Raw genomic sequence first — 22658 nt, forward strand, 5'->3', positions numbered from 1 at the left:
ATTGAAGTATTTAACATCTTCTCTTTTTATTAAAAATTATATTTTGAAACATTCGTCATATCCTGTTAGGATTAACTTCAAGCTAGGCGAAAATGTTAATGTCATCCTGACAGCAAACTTAATGATGTGGAACACTAGAGCAATTGAATAAGGAATTGGGAACGAATTAGATTTGTTAAAGGATCACACAGTCTTTGACTGTTTTATTGTTTATTTAAGTACAACCTAGGTTTGGGCCTTTTATGCCATTTTCAAGTATCTGAGTTTATGTCTTTACCATATATTGCAGGACACTTAACATGTTGTCCAGCTCAAAGTTGGCCATAAATTAAGAACAACATTGGCTCCCCAGATTTAAAATCACCATCTTGTAACAGATAAGTAAATAATCATGGGAGCACATAACATTTAGTAAAAACAGGCTTACGTTTGTAAATAACATCTTTTATTTACCAAAGTAAGGCTGTTCTTACTAAATGTGGCATGCTCCCATGATTGTTTACTGATCTGTTACAAGACAGTGATTTTATATCTAGTATTTTGTGGGGAGCCAAAATGTTTGTTAATTTATAGCTAACTTTGAGGTTGACATGTTAAGTGTCCCGCATTATATGGTAAAGACATAATATCAAATATTTTAAAATGGCATAAAAGACCTAAATCTGAGTTGTACTGTAAAACTGTCAATGGTAGTGTGTTCCTCTAAAAACTATTATATGATTGTTGCTCAGCATAATCAAGAATTACATTTGGTCTCTGTGGAAGAAATATTACAGTTTTGACCATCTGCTATTAAAGGAAACTAAAGAAATCTTGAATCAGGTTACTAGAACTACAAAACAAATTTCACTATTAATAAATATGAACCAAGTATCCAATGTCATAGTCACTGAACCACTACTCTTGGTGACAGATAACACATATAATGAATAAATATCCTGTGTGACCTTGGCCTCACACATTCATGGCACAGCACTGGAAGCCTAGGAAAAAGGAGTCTGACAAGTCTGTCAGAGATACATCTGACACTGTCAGAAAAGGAGAAAGCAATAAAATATAGATTTCTTAAAATTAAAAAAATAATTGTCTAGAGTTCATATATTAAAAAACAATAAAATGTGATGACTACTTTCAGTTGACTAAGCAATCATCTTTAGATCACTCACTACAAAACAGACGTCAGCATACAGCTCATTGACAAACACTGCAGTCTATGTAGCTTAGAGCATGTCCATGTATGTGACTTTTTCAATGTGACACTGAATAATCAGAAATGTACAACCAACTATTTCATACCATACTTATTAATGAGATTGTAACCTATTATAAAACATGTATATATGAAATCGGTCGATCCTGTTTATAGCAACATTGCTTTTACAACATAATGACTATAACATGGAAATCTAATGGTACCGACTAAATCCTATGTTAACACTACATTTAAAAAGTCTCTTAGTTTGACATCACTTATTGCAACTTACAACATAAAAAACATATTTTTGTTACTTTTTGGAGATATATGTATGGGCTATAACATCTCATGTTCATTTTTGTTTTTACATATTTGGGAATTAATAAGAACAATGTAATACTTATTTCCAAATTCATTTTCTTTAGATTGTGGGTTTCAAATCAGTATGTGTGTTAAACCATCAAGGCAAGCTTTACTTTTAAAATGTCCAAAAAAGGGAAAAGTGTTTAATACTGCAGAAAAGTCCCATCTACTACAGCAATTAGAAAGTGAAGAAACAAAGATCAGCATCACAAAACACTCGAGGATTTCTACCATTTGGAAGGACAGAGAGAAAATGCAGTCTCTTTTCAAACAAAATTCTTTAAAAATCTGATCACACAGACATTCAATAAGTTTCAATGTTTTAAGCAACAAAGATCAACTAATGAGCCAATCAATGGATGTACTCTTCAAGTGGAAGGCAATGAATTTGACACTTTGTTGGGAAATGAGAACTTCAATTGTTTTTCATCTTGAACAGAATGTTTCTGAGCTCGCCATGGGAAAATTGGTGGTGAAGCAATCAGCATACCTGATGGTGTAACAGACAAGTGGCTACCTAAGAAGTGGCCTTTTTTGTGTAGGTTACAAGCCAGATGATTTACTCAATGCAGATGAAACTGGCTTATTTTATAATAGGGCCACAGATGAGACAATGAAATTTAAAGGTAAACACTATTCGAATGGGAAAATGTCTAAGGCAAGAAGTACAGTTACGGCTGTTGCAAATATGACAGAATCACGTAAAGAAAGCCTTTGGTTATCATAAAATCAAGAAAACTGTTTATAAAACATTCACTCTCTACCTTTAGTTCATGAAAACAACACAAAATACTGAATGACATCTGACATTTCTGAAAAGTGGCTGAGTAACTGGGACTATTAGCTGAAATCAAAGAAACAAAATATTATACTCTTGATCAATAACTGTCCTGCTCATCCAGTAACCGACAATAAGCAGTGCATATAGCTTGTGTTTTTATCTCTAAACTTCACTTTAGTTCTATGACCTACTGACCAGGCTGTTATAAAATCTCTATTAATGCAAATGCAGTACAGTAAACTTCAAGTGATGAACATGCTACAAAAAATCAAAGGTAAACAAACAGTTTACAATGTTCTTGAAATTTTAATGACGCTGCAAGCATGGGAAAACGTCACTCAAAAGACAAATTCCAACTGTTTTAAACATTCATGATTCAGACATCTTTCATCATCATCACACAGTGAGGGTGACAAGTCATCAGCACCAGCTGGTGATGATGATGATGATGATGATGAAGTTCCTCTGGTGGAATTAGTGCAAGAACCTTGTCCATCTCTGTAAACTTGTGACTTTACCCTGTTAGACAACATTCTTACTGTGTATGCCTAGCAAGTGAAGAAGAAATTGTAGCTTACATACAAAGCCAACACGTGACTGATTAACATGAAAATGAACAAGAACAACAGTTTTTGTGGCATCACTTACTGAAGCTTTCTATGCAGTGAAAACTTCACAAAAATTTCCTATTTTCGAAGAAGAGTTTAACAGAAATCATGACAATGCGGCATTAAAATGAATGAATCATCAAATGCAAAATGTGTACTCTTAAATGCAAAAGGCAAACAAAGATAACTGATTACCGTAAGTATGGGAGTATACTGTAGTATGCTTTACTGTACAGCATTTTAAAGAGAAAGTAACTGATAAAAACCTAAACAACACTATCTTTGTTGTGACTGCAGAAAACTACAAAATTAAATTCTAATATATGTTATTTTTTCAAAATACAGGTAAGGAATAATAAGTGTACCGTATTTACTCGAATCTAAGCCGCACCTGAAAAATGAGACTCGAAATCGAGGAAAAAAAATTTTCCCCAAACTAAGCCACTCCTGAAATTTGAGACTCAAAATTCAAGGTGAGAGAAAAGTTTTAGTCCGCCCCTCCAAATCGAAACAAAGTTGGTCCATTGCAATGTGAAACACAACTGAGGTCGAATGGATGAAGATACAGCTACAGTAGTTTGGTTCGAGTCGTAAGCTTGACAGTTAAGCTTTAGCAAGTAGCCATTGCTGTGTCAGGCGCTTCCTTTTTCGCATGCTTCGTCTGGTTTGAATCGATTGCTTATTTTGCTTTGATCTGATAAGCGTCGTTCTCTTTGTTATAGGGGTTTACGTCACTCTAAGCTGAAAATGCCTTATTGTACTGTGTCATGCATTGTTTGTCGCATTCTGATAATGAGTGTTCACGACCTGTTGCCGCTCGCAGCACGGCTTGCTTTTGTGCGCGCTACCGCGGCTTACAATAAAAACAAAGAGAGGAATTGTCTCATAAGCGAAACAATGGCATGATACTGCTATTTGTTGTTACTTACACTGCTGCTTTCTTTGATAATGATCAACAAGACCCAAATAACAGACTGCGTATGATAGAAGATGTTCTGAACAAGAGTTTAGTGAAAAATTTTCTCTGTTTGAAAATCTTTGCAGATGCCTCTCTAGTACATTACATTCCGCACAGAAATTAGAGTCATCTTATGTTTAAGAATCTAGTCAGTTGCCATGCTTCATTTCTGACTGTATCACTATTCAACATAAGAATAATACGAATATAAACATGACATGATGTAAATAAAATTGAAAGAAACTTCCACATGGGAAAAATATATTAAAAACACACAAACACACACACAAAATTTCTAGCTTTCGCAACCATCAGTTGCTTCTTCTGCAAAGAGGGAAGGAGAGGGAAAGACGAAAGGATGTGGGTTTTAAGGGAGAGGGTAAGGAGTCATTCCAATCCCGGGAGCGGAAAGACTTACCTTAGGGGGAAAAAAGGATAGGTATATACTCGCGCGCACACACACACACACACACACACACACACACACACACACACACACACAGACACAAGCAGACATATTTTCTATCTTTTTTCCCCCTAAGGTAAGTCTTTCCACTCCCGGGATTGGAATGACTCCTTACCCTCTCCCTTAAAACCCATAGCCTTTCGTCTTTCCCTCTCCTTCCCTCTTTCCTGAAGAAGCAACAGTTGGTTGCGAAAGCTAGAAATTTTGTGTGTGTGTTATTTTATTGTGCCTGTCTACCGGCACTTTCCCGCTTGGTAAGTCTTGGAATCTTTGTTTTTAATATAAACATGATATGATATGTATATTCTTCCGCCTTTGCTGTTGTCTTGCTCTAGATTCGTACTTTATTATACAGACAGGATTTAAATGAGATAGCAGCAAACACAAAAGAATACATGGCATAATGTTTACATTCTTCTACTTTTTCTTTTAATTTGTTTACTGATGCAGAGGTTTTGGCACCAGTATTTATCTTTGTGCTTGCAAAGCATACCTGTGTTGCGCTACATGTATTTGATGGCAGAAGTTAGTTGTGGCAACACCTACCAACATTTTTCAGAACTTCCGCTTACTTTGCACTCGATTCTAAGCCGCAGGCGGTTTTTTGGATTACAAAAACCGGAAAAAAAGTGCGGCTTAGATTCGAGTAAATACGGTATTTGTTATTGATGTTTCGTGCTTATGTTTGTTGGATATTTTCAATGTATTAGGTACAATACATTACATTTGTACAATATATTTTTTAAAAAACCACAAGAGAAAATTTAAGCATTCATGTAATTTATGCTCTGAATACTGTCTTTTTCGTTTTGGTACTGTTGACCAATTTTTGTAATACAGTTAACTGGAAGGATGTGGTGTCATTTCTTGACTATTACACTTTACAGCACTTACAATAAGTTTTAAACATGGTTAATGTTTTGTCTCGTTCATTATCCAAGACCATGTTTGACAGTACTGAACAGTATACATTGTTGCTGCTTCTTTCTTCACTTATTAAAGGTTTTTACCTTCTGCTCAGATGTTATTACTGTATGTACTGCACAAACAAAAGACAAATTTCTCTCGTGTCCCTTTCCACAAATATTGCATTGTAAATACCGTAGGTGTGCTGTATTTCTGCTACTTTTTGAAGTTTTAATTCTGTGGCAGTCTAAAATAGACAGACACAAATTTTTTATTAAAAAAACAAAGCAAAAACCTGGTTTGTGTAACCATTGGCTACAACAACCAACCACCATCAGTCTCTTCAATGTTGTTATAGCCAGTTTCGAATGTACTTGGTTTTACTTTGCTAGTTATTCACTTTCGTATTGAAAGTATCACACTTATACACATGCTTCAAGCTACAGAGACAATGCAGGGTTTGCCAATATGGTGTATGCTGACATTTATTTTACCACGGGTAATCTGACAATGGTTACTTAGTCAACTGAAACCAGTCTTCACAATTTATAATACACATGAGAGAGACAATTAATTTAAAAAATAAGAAGTGTACCCGAGGCTGAGGGCTATTAATAATTTCTTACTACACTTATTTATGCAGTAACTGCATTTCTCATTTCAATGGCAATTTGTTTTTGTAAAGGTTTGTCGCCCCCCACCCTCTGCCCTCTCCACTATGTCCAAAATGTCAAGATCCCCTCATGATAACACAGATTGCTCTACCAGCCCACGATATGCCTTTGCCTTCTTAACTTTTTCCAGATGGTACACACTCATTTTATTATTCTTAGGTTCAATTTCTAGCTCCTCAAATACATATTTGGCGTCAACAAAACGATGATATCAATAAGTTTCTACCAAGAGGTATCATCATGTTCACCACACTGGTCTTATTATTATATTGGATAAGGGTTCTGAGGAGCAACAGATTAAAAAACAGTAAGATTAGAATGAACTGACAGCGGAGTAACAAAGAGCGGAATATTTGATGGAAGCCAAACAATACAAATCGTAATATTAGTAAATGAAATTCCATGTCAGATGGATCTTAACAACTCTGGTAACCTGATTACATTTGCTTTCCAACATTAAACTTTTCCACGGATGTTAAGTCTGCTAGGTAGTATAAAATAATCACAACCAAGGCAAATCAATGATTGGTTGTCATCATTACTCAAATTAATACTGAAACAAAATTAAGTCTTAAAAGATTTCAAATGTAAGCTTCACATATATTTTATGTAAATACTGTATTATTTTGTTTATCAGAATCAATTATTCTCTTCACTTACTTCTATAGCGGTCTAATGTGTAACAGTCATAACTGTCTGTACAGAAATCTCACCTTCGCACTGTCCACTTTTTTCAGGTCAAACATTTCTTCTCCTTCATCTCTTGGGCCTTCATCCCCCTTCAGAACCATCTTCAAGTTGAGTCGATCTTGTAATTTTTTCCGCTCTTTATTAACACGTTTTCTTTTCCTCTTGCTTTCTCTTTGTTCCTCTGCCTGCAGCTCACTTATCTGTTTAGAAAGTTCATTCATCTCTGCTTCTTCAGGATCCACATCAATCTCATTTACTTCAGCAACTCCATTTGCTTGAGTTTGTTCATTTTCCTCTGCTTCTTTAGTACCAAAAGCTTCTTTCATTGCTTTCCACCATGACATTAATAAACGAAAATCCTTCCTCCCGAGGACTTTTATATCTTTGCAACATTCTTTCACTTCTGGTGTTGTCTTTGGGTGATTGGCCACAGCATCATCATCAAAAACAATCTGAAAGATTAATGGTTAGATCCTTTAGATGTTACCTTAGCTAACATCGGAGTTTCTTAGGAGGTAATACAGGAAACATAAAAAGAAAAGCAAGATTCTGCAAACTCATGCATCATCAAACAGCACTTACCTCAGATGCATACTGCAGTGAATCTACCGGATTGTCCCGAGATATGAAATCTGACACAAGAAGTTTATTGTACAATGTATAATTATTTTCAGGATAACCCTCTGCCTTTGCCTTCTTAACTTTTTCTGGATGGTACACACTCATTTTATTATTTTTAGGTTCAATTTCTAGCTCCTCAAATACATATTTGGCGTCAACAAAACGATGATCCAATTTATCAGGTGCCAAGTAATGCTGACACACAACAAATATTTCTGCTGATTCTGTACGAGATGCTTGAGGTTTTGTTGCATGAACCTGAAAGTAACAAAAGATATTTTCAATGTGAACACAGTACATACAATACATTCTAACATAACATGAGAAAACCATTAAACGTGCGGCTGGTAGAAGAATAAGTGAGTTACCATCTAGCTATATGAGAATGGACAAACAAAACAAAAGCAAATTGATAAGAAATGTTAATTTTGATCAAATATAAAAACAAAGTTGAAAACACACACAAAATGAAGAAAAACAAACAGAAGATGCATGGTCATAAGAAACATGTGACCACCTCTTTATTTATTAATTTTTCCACAGATCAACTGATTTGTGTTTTTTTATTTCAATGAGGAGGATGGAACTCCCCCCCCCCCCCCCCCCCTCTCTCTCTCTCTCTCTCTCTCTCTCTCTCTCTCTCTCTCTCTCTCTCTCTCTCACACACACACACACACACACACACACACACACACACACACACACACACACACACACACACAGTACTTTGAAAAAAACCTTAAAACTTCATGCATGACTGTTCTCTGCCAGTCCTAATTTACTTTAAAACGATGTATCTACACTTATCAGTGAATTTCAATACATTACTGAATATTAATAACCAATGGTAACTGTATGGGGCTAATTTTTTCTTGTGTGTGTGTGTGTGTGTGTGTGTGTGTGTGTGTGTGTGTGTGTGTGTGCGGGCGCACGTGTGGGGGGAAAGGAGGGGGGGGGGGGGGTCTCAAGAGAGTAACCCTTCAAGTCATGGCATTTGTATTGTCCTGCTCAAAAGATTTCTAATGATTTTGCTTGAATTAATATTAACCAAAGCACCAATGAAATGATAATTGAAGGCTTTACACTCAAATGGCAGTTATTGGATGCCAACTGAAATAATAGTAAATACCTTTTTGAACAGTTGTTTGAAAACCCATATTAATGGGTGGTAATCCTTGGAGCGAAAAACTTTTGTAACAAACCAACCACCTCTCCTGAGAAAATTAGTTGCCAGTTTAAGCGCACTTAAGGTAAGACATGCCTGCTGGTATGCATCATGTAACCAATTTTTACCTGAAAATTGAAACATTTTGAAATGTAAATAAGAAATTACATAATGTACCAAAATAGCAGATACGAAGTGAATTTGAAAACAACAAATTAACTTATGAATTAGCAGGAGACTAGAACAGGCACAATTAAATTTTGCGGAACATGTTTTAACAGAAATTATTGGTAAAATGTACATTGTGACAAACTATGGCATTCTAAACTTCATCAAAACATGATGGGAGTCACACTCATCAAAATGTTATGCCATTTCAACTAATTCACTTAGTTACATATTATATTACTTCTACACACTGTTAAGATAGGCAGAAATATGACACTAAGGGAAATATTTTAAATCAATCAATACATGATCCTGAATACTGGATGAGTTATAAATAGACAAACACAATTTTCTTTTTCCCGTATGCTAAATTAAGTTCCAGTTATGCACCTATAAAAGGACCAGATAACAACAGTAAAATGAAATTTATTGTTCATGTTTAAAAAATAACAATTTAATTTGTAATATTTTTTATTTTTTATGCAATGCTTTACACAAGCAAACAGCCTGTGATTTTCTGTTCATTTTGAGACACATAGAGGTCCAAACAACTGGAGACCAAAAAGTAAACAGAATGAATCTCATCACTGAAAGATCAATTACAACATATGGTATTGCAGTGTTTGCAAAGCCTGGTCTAGTATCATTTCTGCAGGGTCTACATCAGATAACAAAATGGAGATTCTGACAACTGAGATCCCGTCATGTACAGTGACATTCATATATAAACCATCTAACACAAAATTGCTTCACGCAACCACCTAACCTCTACTCTCAATCAACAAAGCTAGTAACAGGTGATTTTAACTGTAACAGTACATCACGGGGCTAGAAGGAAACCAATAAAAATGGACGATGTCACCACCCTTCAACAGTGACAGATGGTGTGGTGCATCTGATCCAGACAACATTTTTGTCAGAGAACATTTGTCCAACAAGTACAGAATAATGTTGCAGGGCTACTCCCACACACACAGCATCAACAAGCTGAAGCAGTTGTGACACCAGACAATTTAACTTCAAGAAAGAACAGTGGGGAGTATGTCACACAAGAACTTAATATGGGAGCCTTAAAACTCGACCCACCTCCACAGAATGTACGATGAATTTGTTAAAGCAGTCAAAGCCATCTCACGTAAATATATTCCAAATGAATTCAGAATGGACTATATCACAGAACTCAATGAAAACTCCAAGTTTTCCTTAGAGAGATACAAACTATTTGACAATGACCCATTCTCTGAAGAAACAACCCAAAACACGAAAATCTCTTCCTTGCTGTATCAGCTTCCACAAGTAAAAAATGCTGTGACCTAGTATCAAATCCATATATGAAACAGAAAAGCTGAAAGGCTTGGAAATTACCAAAGAGTCTCAACAATGATCCAGCCCCTGCTTCTCCTGATCTCTCGAAAACAACTACTGACTGAATTGCTTACCAATTACTTCTGAAGAGTAAGTCTAAAGGTAGCACAAAAACTCCAGACTCATGAGACATGCTGATGTGAAAGACTATCTTTGCACCCATTTCATTTTAAAAGAATTGGATATAGTTTCCAAGACTATTAGGAACAATAACCAGAATGAGATTTTCACTCTGCAGCGGAGTGTGCGCTGATATGAAACTTCCTGGCAGATTAAAACTGTATGCCCAACCGAGACTCGAACTTGGGACCTTTGCCTTTCGTGGGCAAGTGCTCTACCATCTGAGCTACCGAAGCACGACTCACGCCCGGTACTCACAGCTTTACTTCTGCCAGTACCTCGTCTCCTACCTTCCAAACTTTACAGAAGCTCTCCCGCGAACCTTGCAGAACTAGCACTCCTGAAAGAAAGGATATTGCGGAGACATGGCTTAGCCACAGCCTGGGGGATGTTTCCAGAATGAGATTTTCACTCTGCAGCGGAGTGTGAGCTGATATGAAACTTCCTGGCACATTAAAACTGTGTGCCCGACCGAGACTCGAACTCGGGACCTTTGCCTTTCGCGGGCAAGTGCTCTATCATATGAGCTACCGAAGCACGACTCACGCCCGGTACTCACAGCTCACGGGAGAGCTTCTGTAAAGTTTGGAAGGTAGGAGACGAGGTACTGGCAGAAGTAAAGCTGTGAGTACCGGGCGTGAGTCGTGCTTCGGTAGCTCAGGTGGTAGAGCACTTGCCCGCGAAAGGCAAAGGTCTCGAGTTCGAGTCTCGGTCGGGAACACAGTTTGAATCTGCCAGGAAGTTTCAAGAACAATAACGATACAGGCTTCGGCAGTCTATGAACAGAACAGATGTTACGACTTGCTTGTAACATCTTGTATTTATTTTAAAAGACTCCAATGTGGGAATATTAATTTTATTATGAGGTATTTTAATTCACTGTCCTTTGCAATTCTTTGCAAGGCAGCAATGTACATTTTTTTCAGCTCTCTGATTGAGCGAGCAACTGTCTTCCCCTCCACAAAGATGTAGACATTATCAGAGATTAGTTCTGGTCAATTATTCGTAGCAGACTGATGCTTCTTGTAATAAGCTCAGTTGCCTTTTTTGCAAGCATAATATGATTAATTATTACTTTGGCTTCTAATGTACTTATCACATAAAGGTTGCATATATGAGTGCACAATGGCAATTGATGATACACGGTGCTCTAAAGAAAATAAAAAGGAAGACAAATGAAGCTTTCCCTTTGTCATTTAACTGTCACTACCAATCCCCTGGGATTTCCACATTCAGAATAAGCTGCCAGACAGTGACTATCTTGCATAGAAAGGATATTGTTATCATTTCTTGTAATTTCAATAGTCACGCACATAATAACGTCATCAAAGTGACTTTAAATTTAGCATATTTACTTATTTCTATCTAAAATTTTATATTGTAAATAAAATAGAAAGAAACTTCCACATGGGAAAAATATATTAAAAACAAAGATTCCAAGACTTACCAAGCGGGAAAGCACCGGTAGATAGGCACAATGAATAAAACACACAAACACACACACACACACACACACACACACACACACACACACACACACACACAATTTCGAGCTTTTGCAACCGGCGGCTGCTTCGTCAGGAAAGAGGGAAGGAAAAGGAAATATGTCTGCTTGTGTCTGTGTATGTATGGATGGTTATGTATGGATGGTTATGTGTGCGCGTGTGTGTGTGCGCGCGTGCGAGAGTATATACCTATCCTTTTTTCCCCCTAAGGTAAGTCTTTCCGCTCCCGGGATTGGAATGACTCCTTACCCTCTCCCAAAACCCCACATCCTTTCATATTTCCTTTTCCTTCCCTCTTTCCTGACGCAGCCGCCGGTTGCGAAAGCTCGAAATTCTGTGTGTGTGTTTGTGTGTTTTATTCATTGTGCCTATCTACCGGCACTTTCCCGCTTGTTAAGTCTTGGAATCTTTGTTTTTAATATAAAATTTTATATTTAATGAGATACAAGGTGCTATAATTTATTCATTCATTCACTGGGTTGCCTGCCTTGCGGCAGGTTTTGACTGCATAACCCTCCATGCTTCTCTGTCTTCTGTGTTCCTCTTCATTCTTTGTACCTTCCTTGTGGCCTGCTGACATCATCCAGCATCTGGAACCTTCTTCTGACCTTCTCTCTCTTTCTTGGAATGAAACCTTCAATTTCCTCTACTAGAAGGCAATCTCTTCTTAGATTGTGGCCTATCCAGTTTAGTTTCCTGTTCTTCACTGTCAGCAGCATCCTCCATTCTTCTCCAATTCTCCTCAGTATTTCTTCATTCCTGGCTTTATCAGTCCAGCTGATCTTCTTCATTCTAAGCCATATCTATATTTCACAAGCTTCAATTCTCTTCTCATCCTACTTTCTCAAAGTCCATATTTCTGCTCCATAAAAGGCCGTGCTCCATATTAAGCACTTAACTAGTCACTTCCTTAATTAATTGTTTAAACAACTAGTTAGGAGACTTCTCTGCTTTTGAAATCCCTGTTTTGCCAGAGCCATTCTCACTTTGATATCTTGTTGGCAATCCACGTCTTCTTCAATCCAACTTCCCAAATACTTGAATGCTCTTACCTGTTCTATGATTTCTGACCCCAACTTAATTTTCACTTTTCTTTTCTTTAGGCCTATGACCATGCTTTTGGTTTTCTTTTTATTGATTTTCATACCATATGCTGCATAGGCTTCATTCAGGTCATTTAGCATTTGAGTCAGTGTCTCTTGATTTTCTGCGAGGACCGCCATGCCATCTGCAAATCTTACACATTCAATTTCCGCCCACCTAACCTGATGCCTCTTGTTCCATCCAGCTTTGCAGCACTTCCTCCAGATAGATGTTAAGTAGTAGCGGTGAGCAGCAACTGCCCTGTCTAACATCTCTCCCAATCTTGATGTATACTGAGATCCTATTACCTATTCGTACCCAAGCTTTCTGATTTAGGTACAGATTTGCGATCAATCTTCTCTCCACTTTACACCCTTCTTGTTCAAGATATATAACAGCTTATCCCTCTGCACACTACACACTATCAAAGGCCTTTTCAAGGTATTTGAAGACAGCATACACTTCTTTGGCCTTTTCTATGTATCTTTTGCCGATGGTTCTTAGAAGTCCAATGGCATCTTGTGTTCCCTTTCCCCTTATGAAACCGTATTGTTCTTCACCTAGTGTTTCTTCCAGCATTCCATATAGCGTCCTCTTCAGAATTCGAGCAACTACTTTTGCTGCCTGGGATACTAGGCTGATTGTCCTGTGGTCTTCACATTTTTTAGGATTATTAGTTTTTGGGATTGGGACTATTATACTTACGAGAAAGTCTTCTGGCCATTCCCCTTCGTCATAGATGTAGTTGCAAAGAGAGGTCAACTCATATTCACCTGTTTCTTTTAAACTCATTAAGATTTCTGAAAGAATGTCCTCTACACCACACTTTTTGACGTTTTTAAGTTCTCCCAATGCCTTATTTACCTTTGAACCTCAGATAAAAATCTCCTTTTTCATCTTCATTTACTGATTCTTTCTTCTCAATCTGCAGATCGGAGGGTCTTTGATCCACTTCATAGAGAGTTTCAATATATTTTTTTCATCTATTCTGAACACCATGTGGGTCACTAGAAAAGAGTTCCATCTTTCAGTTCTATCTCCATATTTGTTTTGTTCTTCCTTCCCTGAAATACTATTTCTTTGGCTACTCAAAACATCTTTTTGTACTTGCCCTCTTTCTCTCCAGTGTCTCAATTTCTGATCAGATTTCTCTTGTCCATTTTCCCTGGCCTGATAAGTTACTCTTCTCAGCTCATTATTCAGTCTTCTGTATTGCTTTTTTTCTTCATCAGTTTGTGTTGTGCGCTTTTCCATTTTCTACTTTCTGCCATCTTCAAGATCATGTCATCGGTAACCCATGGTTTCCTTCTCCGCTAGCACTTCACCAGACCAACAACATCTTTAATGGTTGCTTTCAGGGTGTCTCTGAACTGGTTCCACTGTTCATTTATGCCCTCTGTCTTTTCTCTAATTTTCCACTTGTCTCGGAACTCTTCTTGAAGCTTTTTTGGTTATTCTTTCTTCCTTTAGAGCATCAAAGTGAAACTTTTCTCTCACTTTACTTACCAACACTCTTTTCAATCTAACCTGCACATCAGTTACAACAAAGTTGTGCTCAGAGTTAATATCTGCTCCTGGATAAGCCTTGGCATTTCTCATGCACGTCTGGAATCTACTCTGTATTAGTATGTGATCGGTCTGGTATCTGACATGGTCTATATTCAATGTCCATGTGTACCGTCTTCTTTTGAGATGTTCAAAAAGCATGTTTCCACTACCAATGAGTTTTCCTTACAAAATCTGACCATTCTCACATCCCTTTCATTCCTGTTACCCAATCCAAACTTTCCAACCACATCTCTGTCTTTCACTTCACCAACCACTGCGATCCAATCTCCCATTACTATGATAAATGCCTTTTTCTTCTCTCTCTCCACCACTGATTCAATTGCGCTGTAGCACTCTTCAATCTCACTGTCGCTGGGTTGGCTGGTTGGTATGTAGACCTGTATCAGAACTACATCTTTCTTGTGACCTTTCAACCTCAGCATGATCCGTCTGTTATTTATGTATTCCACCTTCATTATCATGGTTTTTACCTCCTTCTTTACCATGATAGCTACTCCATTCATTCCATTTTTTTTTCTCCCTTCGCCTGAATAAAATAGTTTGTAGCCATCACTCTGCAACACACCATTGCCTCACCATCTCACGCTGCACATTCCAAGAATATCTATATTGTTGTGCTTCCTCTCTTTTTTAACATTTTCCAATTTGCCAGGTTGTAAGAGGGAGCGAATGTTCCATGTACCAATCCTTAGCTTTTCTTCTTTCCTTTTCTTTTTTTTTTTATCTTTACATTTTCAAATTGCCTCGATGTACTCCCCTTCCATAGATCCGATTAAGGGGATGTTTTATCTCTGAAATCATTATTTTTCACATAGAGAGCCATGTCAAGTGTGCCTTGGTAATAGTAATGTGCTATAAAGCAGTGGATTATTAAATCTAAGGAAAGCTGTGTTTGAAAATGATAGATTCCAAGGATTTGGTGTGAAGGCAAAATAGTAGCATTTCAAAGCTGTGGAAGGAGCCAATAGACTCAAAAAACTTCCATCCTGTTTCACTTCTCAGCCATTTGTATAAGATATGGAAAAGGCTGCTTCTAAACTGAACATCAGAGTGCTGGCAAAAGCCTCATAAAAGAGCAGTCAAGCTTTCATCGAGGAAGATCTTGCTATGGACAAATCCTTAATTTTCTCCAACACACTGAGGATGGGTATGAAATATGGCAAGCTACAGGTGTGGCTTTCATTGACCTGACAGCAACTTATGATATGATCAAGTGTTGGTAGGAAAGTGTATTCAATCACAGAGGATCGATGTCTGCTGCAAAACAGGAGATACTTCATCATCCTATAAAACAAGAAAAGTCGGTTGAGGATTCAAAAACATGGCCTTCTTTGAGGAAGTGTGTTGTTCCTCCAGTTGTGTAAAACCTACCAAAATGACCAACCAATTAGCTCTGAGATTAAAGCATTTATATATGCTGATGATACAGTGACTGTTGTCCAAGGGAAAACCTTTGAGGAAGTGAAGATTAAACACACGAGGGCTCTTGAGACTATGTCAAGTATTACGGCGATAACCTCCTGCAGCCAAATCTTGGAGAGACAGAAGCTTATGCATTTCATCTAAGAAACAGGAAAGCTTAAAGGAAACTCAACAATTTTTGGAGAGGAGAACAGCTGTTCTATTGTGATATTCCCAAAGACCTTGGAGTAAATATGGACCATTCCTTTACATTCAAAGCTCATTGTGACGAAACAAAGTTCAAAGTGTCTGCAAGGAACATCATCTCCAAATTTACAATAGCCATGTGGGGCAGTCAATCAAAAGTGCTTCAAACATTTGCTCTGGCGCTACATTTCTCCATGTCAGGATCTTTCACACTAGTTTGGCCAAACACATTGATACACCTTCAAATGAGACTAGACATTGTCTTTGACCAATTCCTGTCAATAAACTGTACCAAATTACAGATTAGCACCAACAGATATTCGCATGAAAGCAGCTTCAGAAATGGAGGCAAAGAAACAGGAAATTGATTTCAGACACCGTTTGTTGTGACACGAGCATCAATGACCAAGACCCAGATTTCAAAAGAGCTTCACGCAGGAAGCTAAAACTATTCTTTCATCTCCTTGAACTTTATGAGTGCAACTTTGGTACCACCTAATGCACACTGAACAAATTTCAAAGAGAAACCAGTGGCAAGTTCGTACCCGCCTTGTCTGATGTGGAAGACACTAAGCTAACTGAGAACTGTGGTAAGAAGTCAACCCAGGAAACAATGTTTTAGCATTGATGAAATTTGGCAGTGTGGTGACGTGCAGGACCAACAACACCTGCTAGTCTCGAGGAACATGCAGCATACATGTTCCACTAATGACCTAGCTGCAACCAACAAAACAGCAATCAAAACTGGTGAATATTAGATTCTCCACAGAATATGAAGAGAATTATCATGCTGTTTATTTTCCATTTTCCTGACTGTATTTTGTAAATTCTTGTTGTGCATATTAATTCCTGCATTTTTACTGCTATCACCTTCCGCTGTATTTAATAGGATTTTATCTTAAACTGTGTGTACATAATTCAACTTTCTACCAGTTCTACAATAACTTCATGCCATGGATACATAAAATAAATGAATTAATAACTTTGGAAGAACTGTGTATCTGCATCATTAACATTTCTACAAGTCAAAATCATTTCTTTTGCAGTCATGAGATACGGTTGTTGCTGGTGATGGCCTCAGAAGTCAAAACTGGTTTGTGAGTACATAAATAGTTGAACAGCACAGAAATTTGTTATTTTTCGTTATTATTAAAGACACCTGCTAGGCTGCATTAGAATTTGGTCAGACAAAACAATGTGTGACTTACTGGAAGGTTTTTTGTGTTATATTTCATAGCCTCTATGCCCCTATTAGAAGTAAAAATTGTGGTTACAACGGGTCTGAAAAGCCTTTTGTCAAAAAATTAAGCTTGACTGGCCTATTGCGGCTGACCATTTCAGCTTCAGAGGCAATTTTCAAATTATACGAAGAAGATTGTTGCAATTGTGCTATTTCGTTGATATTACTTCATTTTAACACCGAGTCACATTGAGTAGTACACCTATGCTTGTCATGGGGAGCTAGATAGGTAATGTAGACCAGCACAACATAAGGTCAGACTCAGAAGGCAGGAGTGTGAGAATGGGTATGCCAAGTTGAGACTGATATCCTGTACTGACGCATATATTAAAAAAACCTCGAATAAAAACTGGTGGCACGGTGGATAAAGTTAAAACTTAATAATTCCTATGCAACACATAGAAATCATACGCTGATCTTGTTACCAGCTATAGTCATAATGGCATTTCACTTTTCTAACAATTTTGATAAAATAGTCATATATATAAAAGCAAAGATGCTGTTACTCACCAAACGAGAAAGCGCTAACAGATAGACAAAATAAAAAACACACTCACAAATTTCAAGCTTTCGCAACCCAAGATTGCTTCATCAGTAAAGAGGGAAGGAGAGGGAAAGACGAAAGGATGTGGGTTCTAAGGGAGAGGGTAAGGAGTCATTCCAATCCCGGGGTGGAAAGACTTACCTTAGGGGGAAAAAAGGACAGTTATACCCCCCCCCCCCCTCTCTCTCTCTCTCTCTCTCTCTCTCTCTCTCTCTCTCTCACACACACACACACACACACACACACACACACACACAACACACATCTACAGACACAGGCAGACATGTGTAAATCCAAAGAGGTTGGGCAGAGGTGTCAGTCAAGGCGGAAGTACAGAGACAAAGATGTTGTTGAATGACAGGTGATGTACGAGGAGCGGCAACTTGAAATTAGCGGAGGTTGAGGCCTGGTGGGTAACGGGACGAGAGAATATATTGAAGGGCAGGTTCCCATCTCTGGAGTTCTGATAGGTTGATGTCAGTGGGAAGTATCCAGATAACCCGGATGGTGTAACACTGTGCCAAGATGTGCTGGCCATGCACCAAGGCATGTTTAGCCACAGGATGATCCTCATTACCAACAAACACTGTATGCCTGTGTCAGTTCTCCCACATCCACACCGGCTGTTCAGAGCATCCTCCTACAGGCAAACCGCAAGTTAGAACAGCATGCCACCCTCCACCCCCAAAAACTATCCAATCTCCTGGTTTCCCACCTCTGGAAAGGCAACTCACTCACCCTCCACAACCTTTCCAACAAACCTCAACCTCCTCTCATTGCACACAGACCCAGTCTCTCCCATCTACTCAATCTCCCTCTTCCAGCTCCACTCCCTCCAATACCTCAAAATTCTAGTCAACACAATCTGGAACCACAACACCCCAATTTAGTAGTTAACCTTCCCTCCACAACTCTCTCCCAATCCGAAATCTCTGTCCTATCCAAACGCCTCACCTTCAGCCCTACTCTCAGATTCAACCAAACAGCCCTCGTCAAAGCTTTACTGTCCTACACTCGTAGTCTCTACTGGAAATATCACTTTGCCATGAAGAAAAATAATCGTAATCCTACTCCTGATGATCCAACTTCCCAAGACACTATCCAAATTGAACCCTGCCTGGAACAGTCCGTCCTCTGTCACAGCAGGACCCACCTCCTCTTCCTCAAAATCACCCTCTACAAACCTTCCAGGAATTTCTCACTTCCAGCCTTGCCTCTCAATCTATCTTGAAAAACATTAATCCTACTCCCAACATCACCACAGCTGAAGCCCAGGCTATCCGTGATCTGAAGGCTGGGCGATTTATTGTCATTCTTCTGGCTGACAAGGGTTCCATGAGCAAGGTACCTGATCGTCGGGAGTATGTGGCTGAGGGACTGCGTCAGCTTTCAGACAACACTACGTACAAAGTTTGCCAAGGTAATCCATTCCTGATGCCCAGGCGGAGCTTCAAGGAATCCTCAGAACCTTAGGCCCCCTACAAAACCTTTCACCTGACTCCATCAACCTCCTGACCCCACCGATACCCCGCACCCCTACCTTCTACCTACTTCCTAAAATTCACAAACCCAAACATCACAGTCGCCCCATTGTAGCTGGTTAACAAGCCCCCACAGAATGTATCTCTGCTTACGTAGATCAACATCTTCAACCCATTACATGCAGTCTCCCATCCTTCATCAAAGATACCAACCACTTTCTCAAATGCCTGGAATCCTTGCCCGATCTGTTACCCCTGGAAACCTTTCCTTGTAACCATTGATGGCACTTCCTTATACACCAATCACCTGCTACCCTACATAAAACCTCTTTCCTCGTTACCTTAGCCAGCTTCATCCTAACCCACAACTTCTTCACTTTTGAAGGGCAGACATACCAACAATTAAAGGAAACAGTCATGGGTACCAGGATGGCCCCCTTGTACGCTAACATATTTATGGGTCGCTTAGAGGAAACCTTCTTGGTTACCCAGGCCTGCCAGCCCAAAGTTTGGTACAGATTTATTGATGACATCTTCATGATCTAGACTCACAGTGAAGAACTCCAGAAAATCCTCTACAACCTCAACTCATTTGGTTCCATCAGATTCACCGCGTCCTACTCCAAATCCTTTGCCACTTTCCTCGACGTTGACCTCCATCTGTCCAATGGCCAGCTTCACACATCTGTCCACATCAAACCCACCAACAAGCAACAGTACCTCCATTATGACAGCTGCCACCCATTCCATATCAAACGGTCCCTTCCCTACAGCTTAGGTCTTTGTGGCAAATGAATCTGCTCCAGTCCTGAATCCCTGAACCATTACACAAATAACCTGAAAACAGCTTTTGCATCCTGCAACTACCCTCCCGACCTGGTACAGAAGCAAATAACCAGAGCCACTTCCTCATCCCCTCAAACCCAGAACCTTCCACAGAAGAACCCCAAAAGTGACCCACTTGTGACAGGATACTTTCTGGGACTAGATCAGACTCTGAATGTGGCTATCCGGCAGGGATGCGACTTCCTCAAATCCTGCCCTGAAATGAGATCCATCCTTCATAAAGTCCTCCCCACTCCATCAAGAGTGTCTTTCCGCTGTCCACCTAACCTTCGTAACCTCTTGGTTCATCCCTATGAAATCCCTAAACCACCTTCCCTACCCTCTGGCTCCTACCCTTGTAGCCGCCCCCAGTGTAAGACCTGTCCCATGCACCCTCCCACCACCACCTACTCCGGTCCTGTAACCTGGAAGGTGTACATGATCAAAGGTAGCCACATGTGAAAGCACCCACGTGATTTACCAACTGACATGCCTACACTGGGAAGCCTTCTATGTGGGAATGACCAGCAACAAACTGTACATTCGCATAAATGGACACAGGCAGACAGTGTTTGTTGGTAATGAGGATCACCCTGTGTCTAAACATGCCTTGGTGCACGGCCAGCACATCTTGGCACAGTGTTACACCGTCTGGGTTATCTGGATACTTCCCACTGACACCAACCTATCAGAACTCCGGAGATGGGAACTTGCCCTTCAATATATCCTCTCTTCCCGTTACCCACCAGGCCTCAACTTCCGCTAATTTCAAGTTTCCGCCCCTCGTACATCACCTGTCATTCAACAACATCTTTGCCTCTGGACTTCCGCCTCGACTGACATCTCTGCCCAAAATTCTTTGCCTTTGCATATGTCTGCCTGTGTCTGTATATGTGCAGATGGATATTTCCCCCTAAGGTAAGTCTTTCCGATCCCGGGATTGGAATGCATCGTTACCCTCTCCCTTAGAACCCACATCCTTTCGTCTTTCCCTTTCCTTCCCTCTTTCCTGATGAACCTTGGGTTACGAAAGCTTGAAGTGTGTGTGTGTGTGTGTGTGTGTGTGTGTGTGTGTGTGTGTGTGTGTGTGTGTGTGTTTTATTGTGTCTATCTACCAGCGCTCTCTCATTTAGTAAGTCACAGCAACTTTGTTTTGTATATATATTTTTCCCACGTGGAATGTTTCCCTCTATTATACTGATAAAACAATCATTTGATTGTAAGTCACAGATAGCTTGTAATTCACCCACTGTATTCGTGACATTATTGGCTCACAAATTTTATAACGTTAAAGTCTGAAATGTGTTTTCTTCTTACACCAATAACAATGAGGTGAAATATATTCTTTTGAATCAAAAGACTTGGAGTTTATTATTAAAGATAGATACAGTGATCATCTTTACCATTCTAGATTTTACTGTTTGTTTGCCAGCTAAGAATCTGTGACAGGAGAAGGTAAACAATGCTACCACAAGACATCTACAGAAGACACGAAGTACGCAGAACCCTTAAAATTTATTCGTGCAGGTCATCTGACATAGCCCTCCACCTGCAACTTCACATAGGTAGCAGTTTACAGTGTTACCATGGTTGATGCTGAAATGTGTACTGGCAGTAACTTTCATCACAATGAAAATTACTAAGGGCTATACCACACTCTGACAAAGGCATCAGCTGCTACATATTTTGAAACAAATGCAGTTTTCCTGGTCTTAATATGCCTCTGCATCTACATCAACATGGATACTCTGCAAATCACATTTAAGTGCCTGGCAGAGGGTTCACCGAACCATCTTACAAGAATTCTCTATTATTCTCCTCTCAAACAGCGCATGGAAAAAACCAATACCTATATCTTTCCGTGCGAGCTCTGATTTTGTCTTATTTTATTATGATGATCGTTTCTGCCTATGTAGGTCAGTGTCGATAAAATATTTTCGCATTTGGAGGAGAAGGTTGGTGATTGAATTTTCCTGAAAAGATTCTGCCACAACAAAAAATCCCTTTGCTTTAATTGTATCCATCCCAAATCTTGTATCACATTTGTGACACACTCTCCTCTATTTCATGATAATACAAAATATGCTGCTCTTGTTTGAACTTTCTCGATATACTCCGTTAATCTTATCTGGTAAGGATCCCATATCATGCAACAGTATTCCAAAAGAGGACAGACAAATGCAGTGTAGGCAATCTTTTTAGTAGATCTGTTACATTTTCTAAGTGTTCTGCCAATAAAGTGCAGTTTTTGGTTTGACTTGCCTATAACTTTTTCTATGTGCTCTTTCCAATTTAAACTGTTGGTAATTGTAATTCCTAGGCATTAGGTTGAATTTATGGCATTTAGATTAGACCGATTGATTGTGTAACTGAAGTTTCACGGATTCCTTTTTGCACTCGTGTATGACCACACTCTTCATTATTTAGGGTCAATTGCCAGTTTTCGCACCATTTAGATATCTTTTCTAAATGGTTTTGCAATTTGTTTTGATCTTCTGAGGAGGTTACTAGACAATAAATGACATCATCTGAAAAAAACCTACAGCTGCTGCTCAGATTGTTTCCTATATCTTTTACACATATAAGGAACAGCAGAGGGCCTATAACACTACCTTGGGGGATGACAGAAATCACTTCTGTTTTACTCGATGACTTTCTGTCAATTACTATGAACTGCAATCTCTCTGACAAGAAATCATGAATACAGTCAAATAACTGAGAAG

At 39.0% G+C, this 22658-nt stretch overlaps 1 protein-coding gene across 1 annotated transcript in view; it reads right to left on the reverse strand.

The window, feature by feature from the left end:
• The window catches only part of LOC126354144 (pre-rRNA 2'-O-ribose RNA methyltransferase FTSJ3), a 107295-nt gene that overhangs the window by 61277 nt on the left and 23360 nt on the right, over positions 1–22658 (reverse strand). Inside the window, exons 4-6 of the mRNA XM_050003554.1 lie at positions 8392–8555; positions 7224–7520; positions 6665–7093 (exon numbers count right to left, since the gene is read on the reverse strand). Of these exons, the coding sequence (XP_049859511.1) occupies positions 6665–7093; positions 7224–7520; positions 8392–8555 (890 nt within the window). The remainder of the gene's footprint in view (positions 1–6664; positions 7094–7223; positions 7521–8391; positions 8556–22658) is intronic.

The sequence above is a fragment of the Schistocerca gregaria genome, chromosome 3, assembly GCF_023897955.1.
Source record: "Schistocerca gregaria isolate iqSchGreg1 chromosome 3, iqSchGreg1.2, whole genome shotgun sequence".
Classification (NCBI taxonomy): Eukaryota; Metazoa; Arthropoda; class Insecta; order Orthoptera; family Acrididae; genus Schistocerca; species Schistocerca gregaria.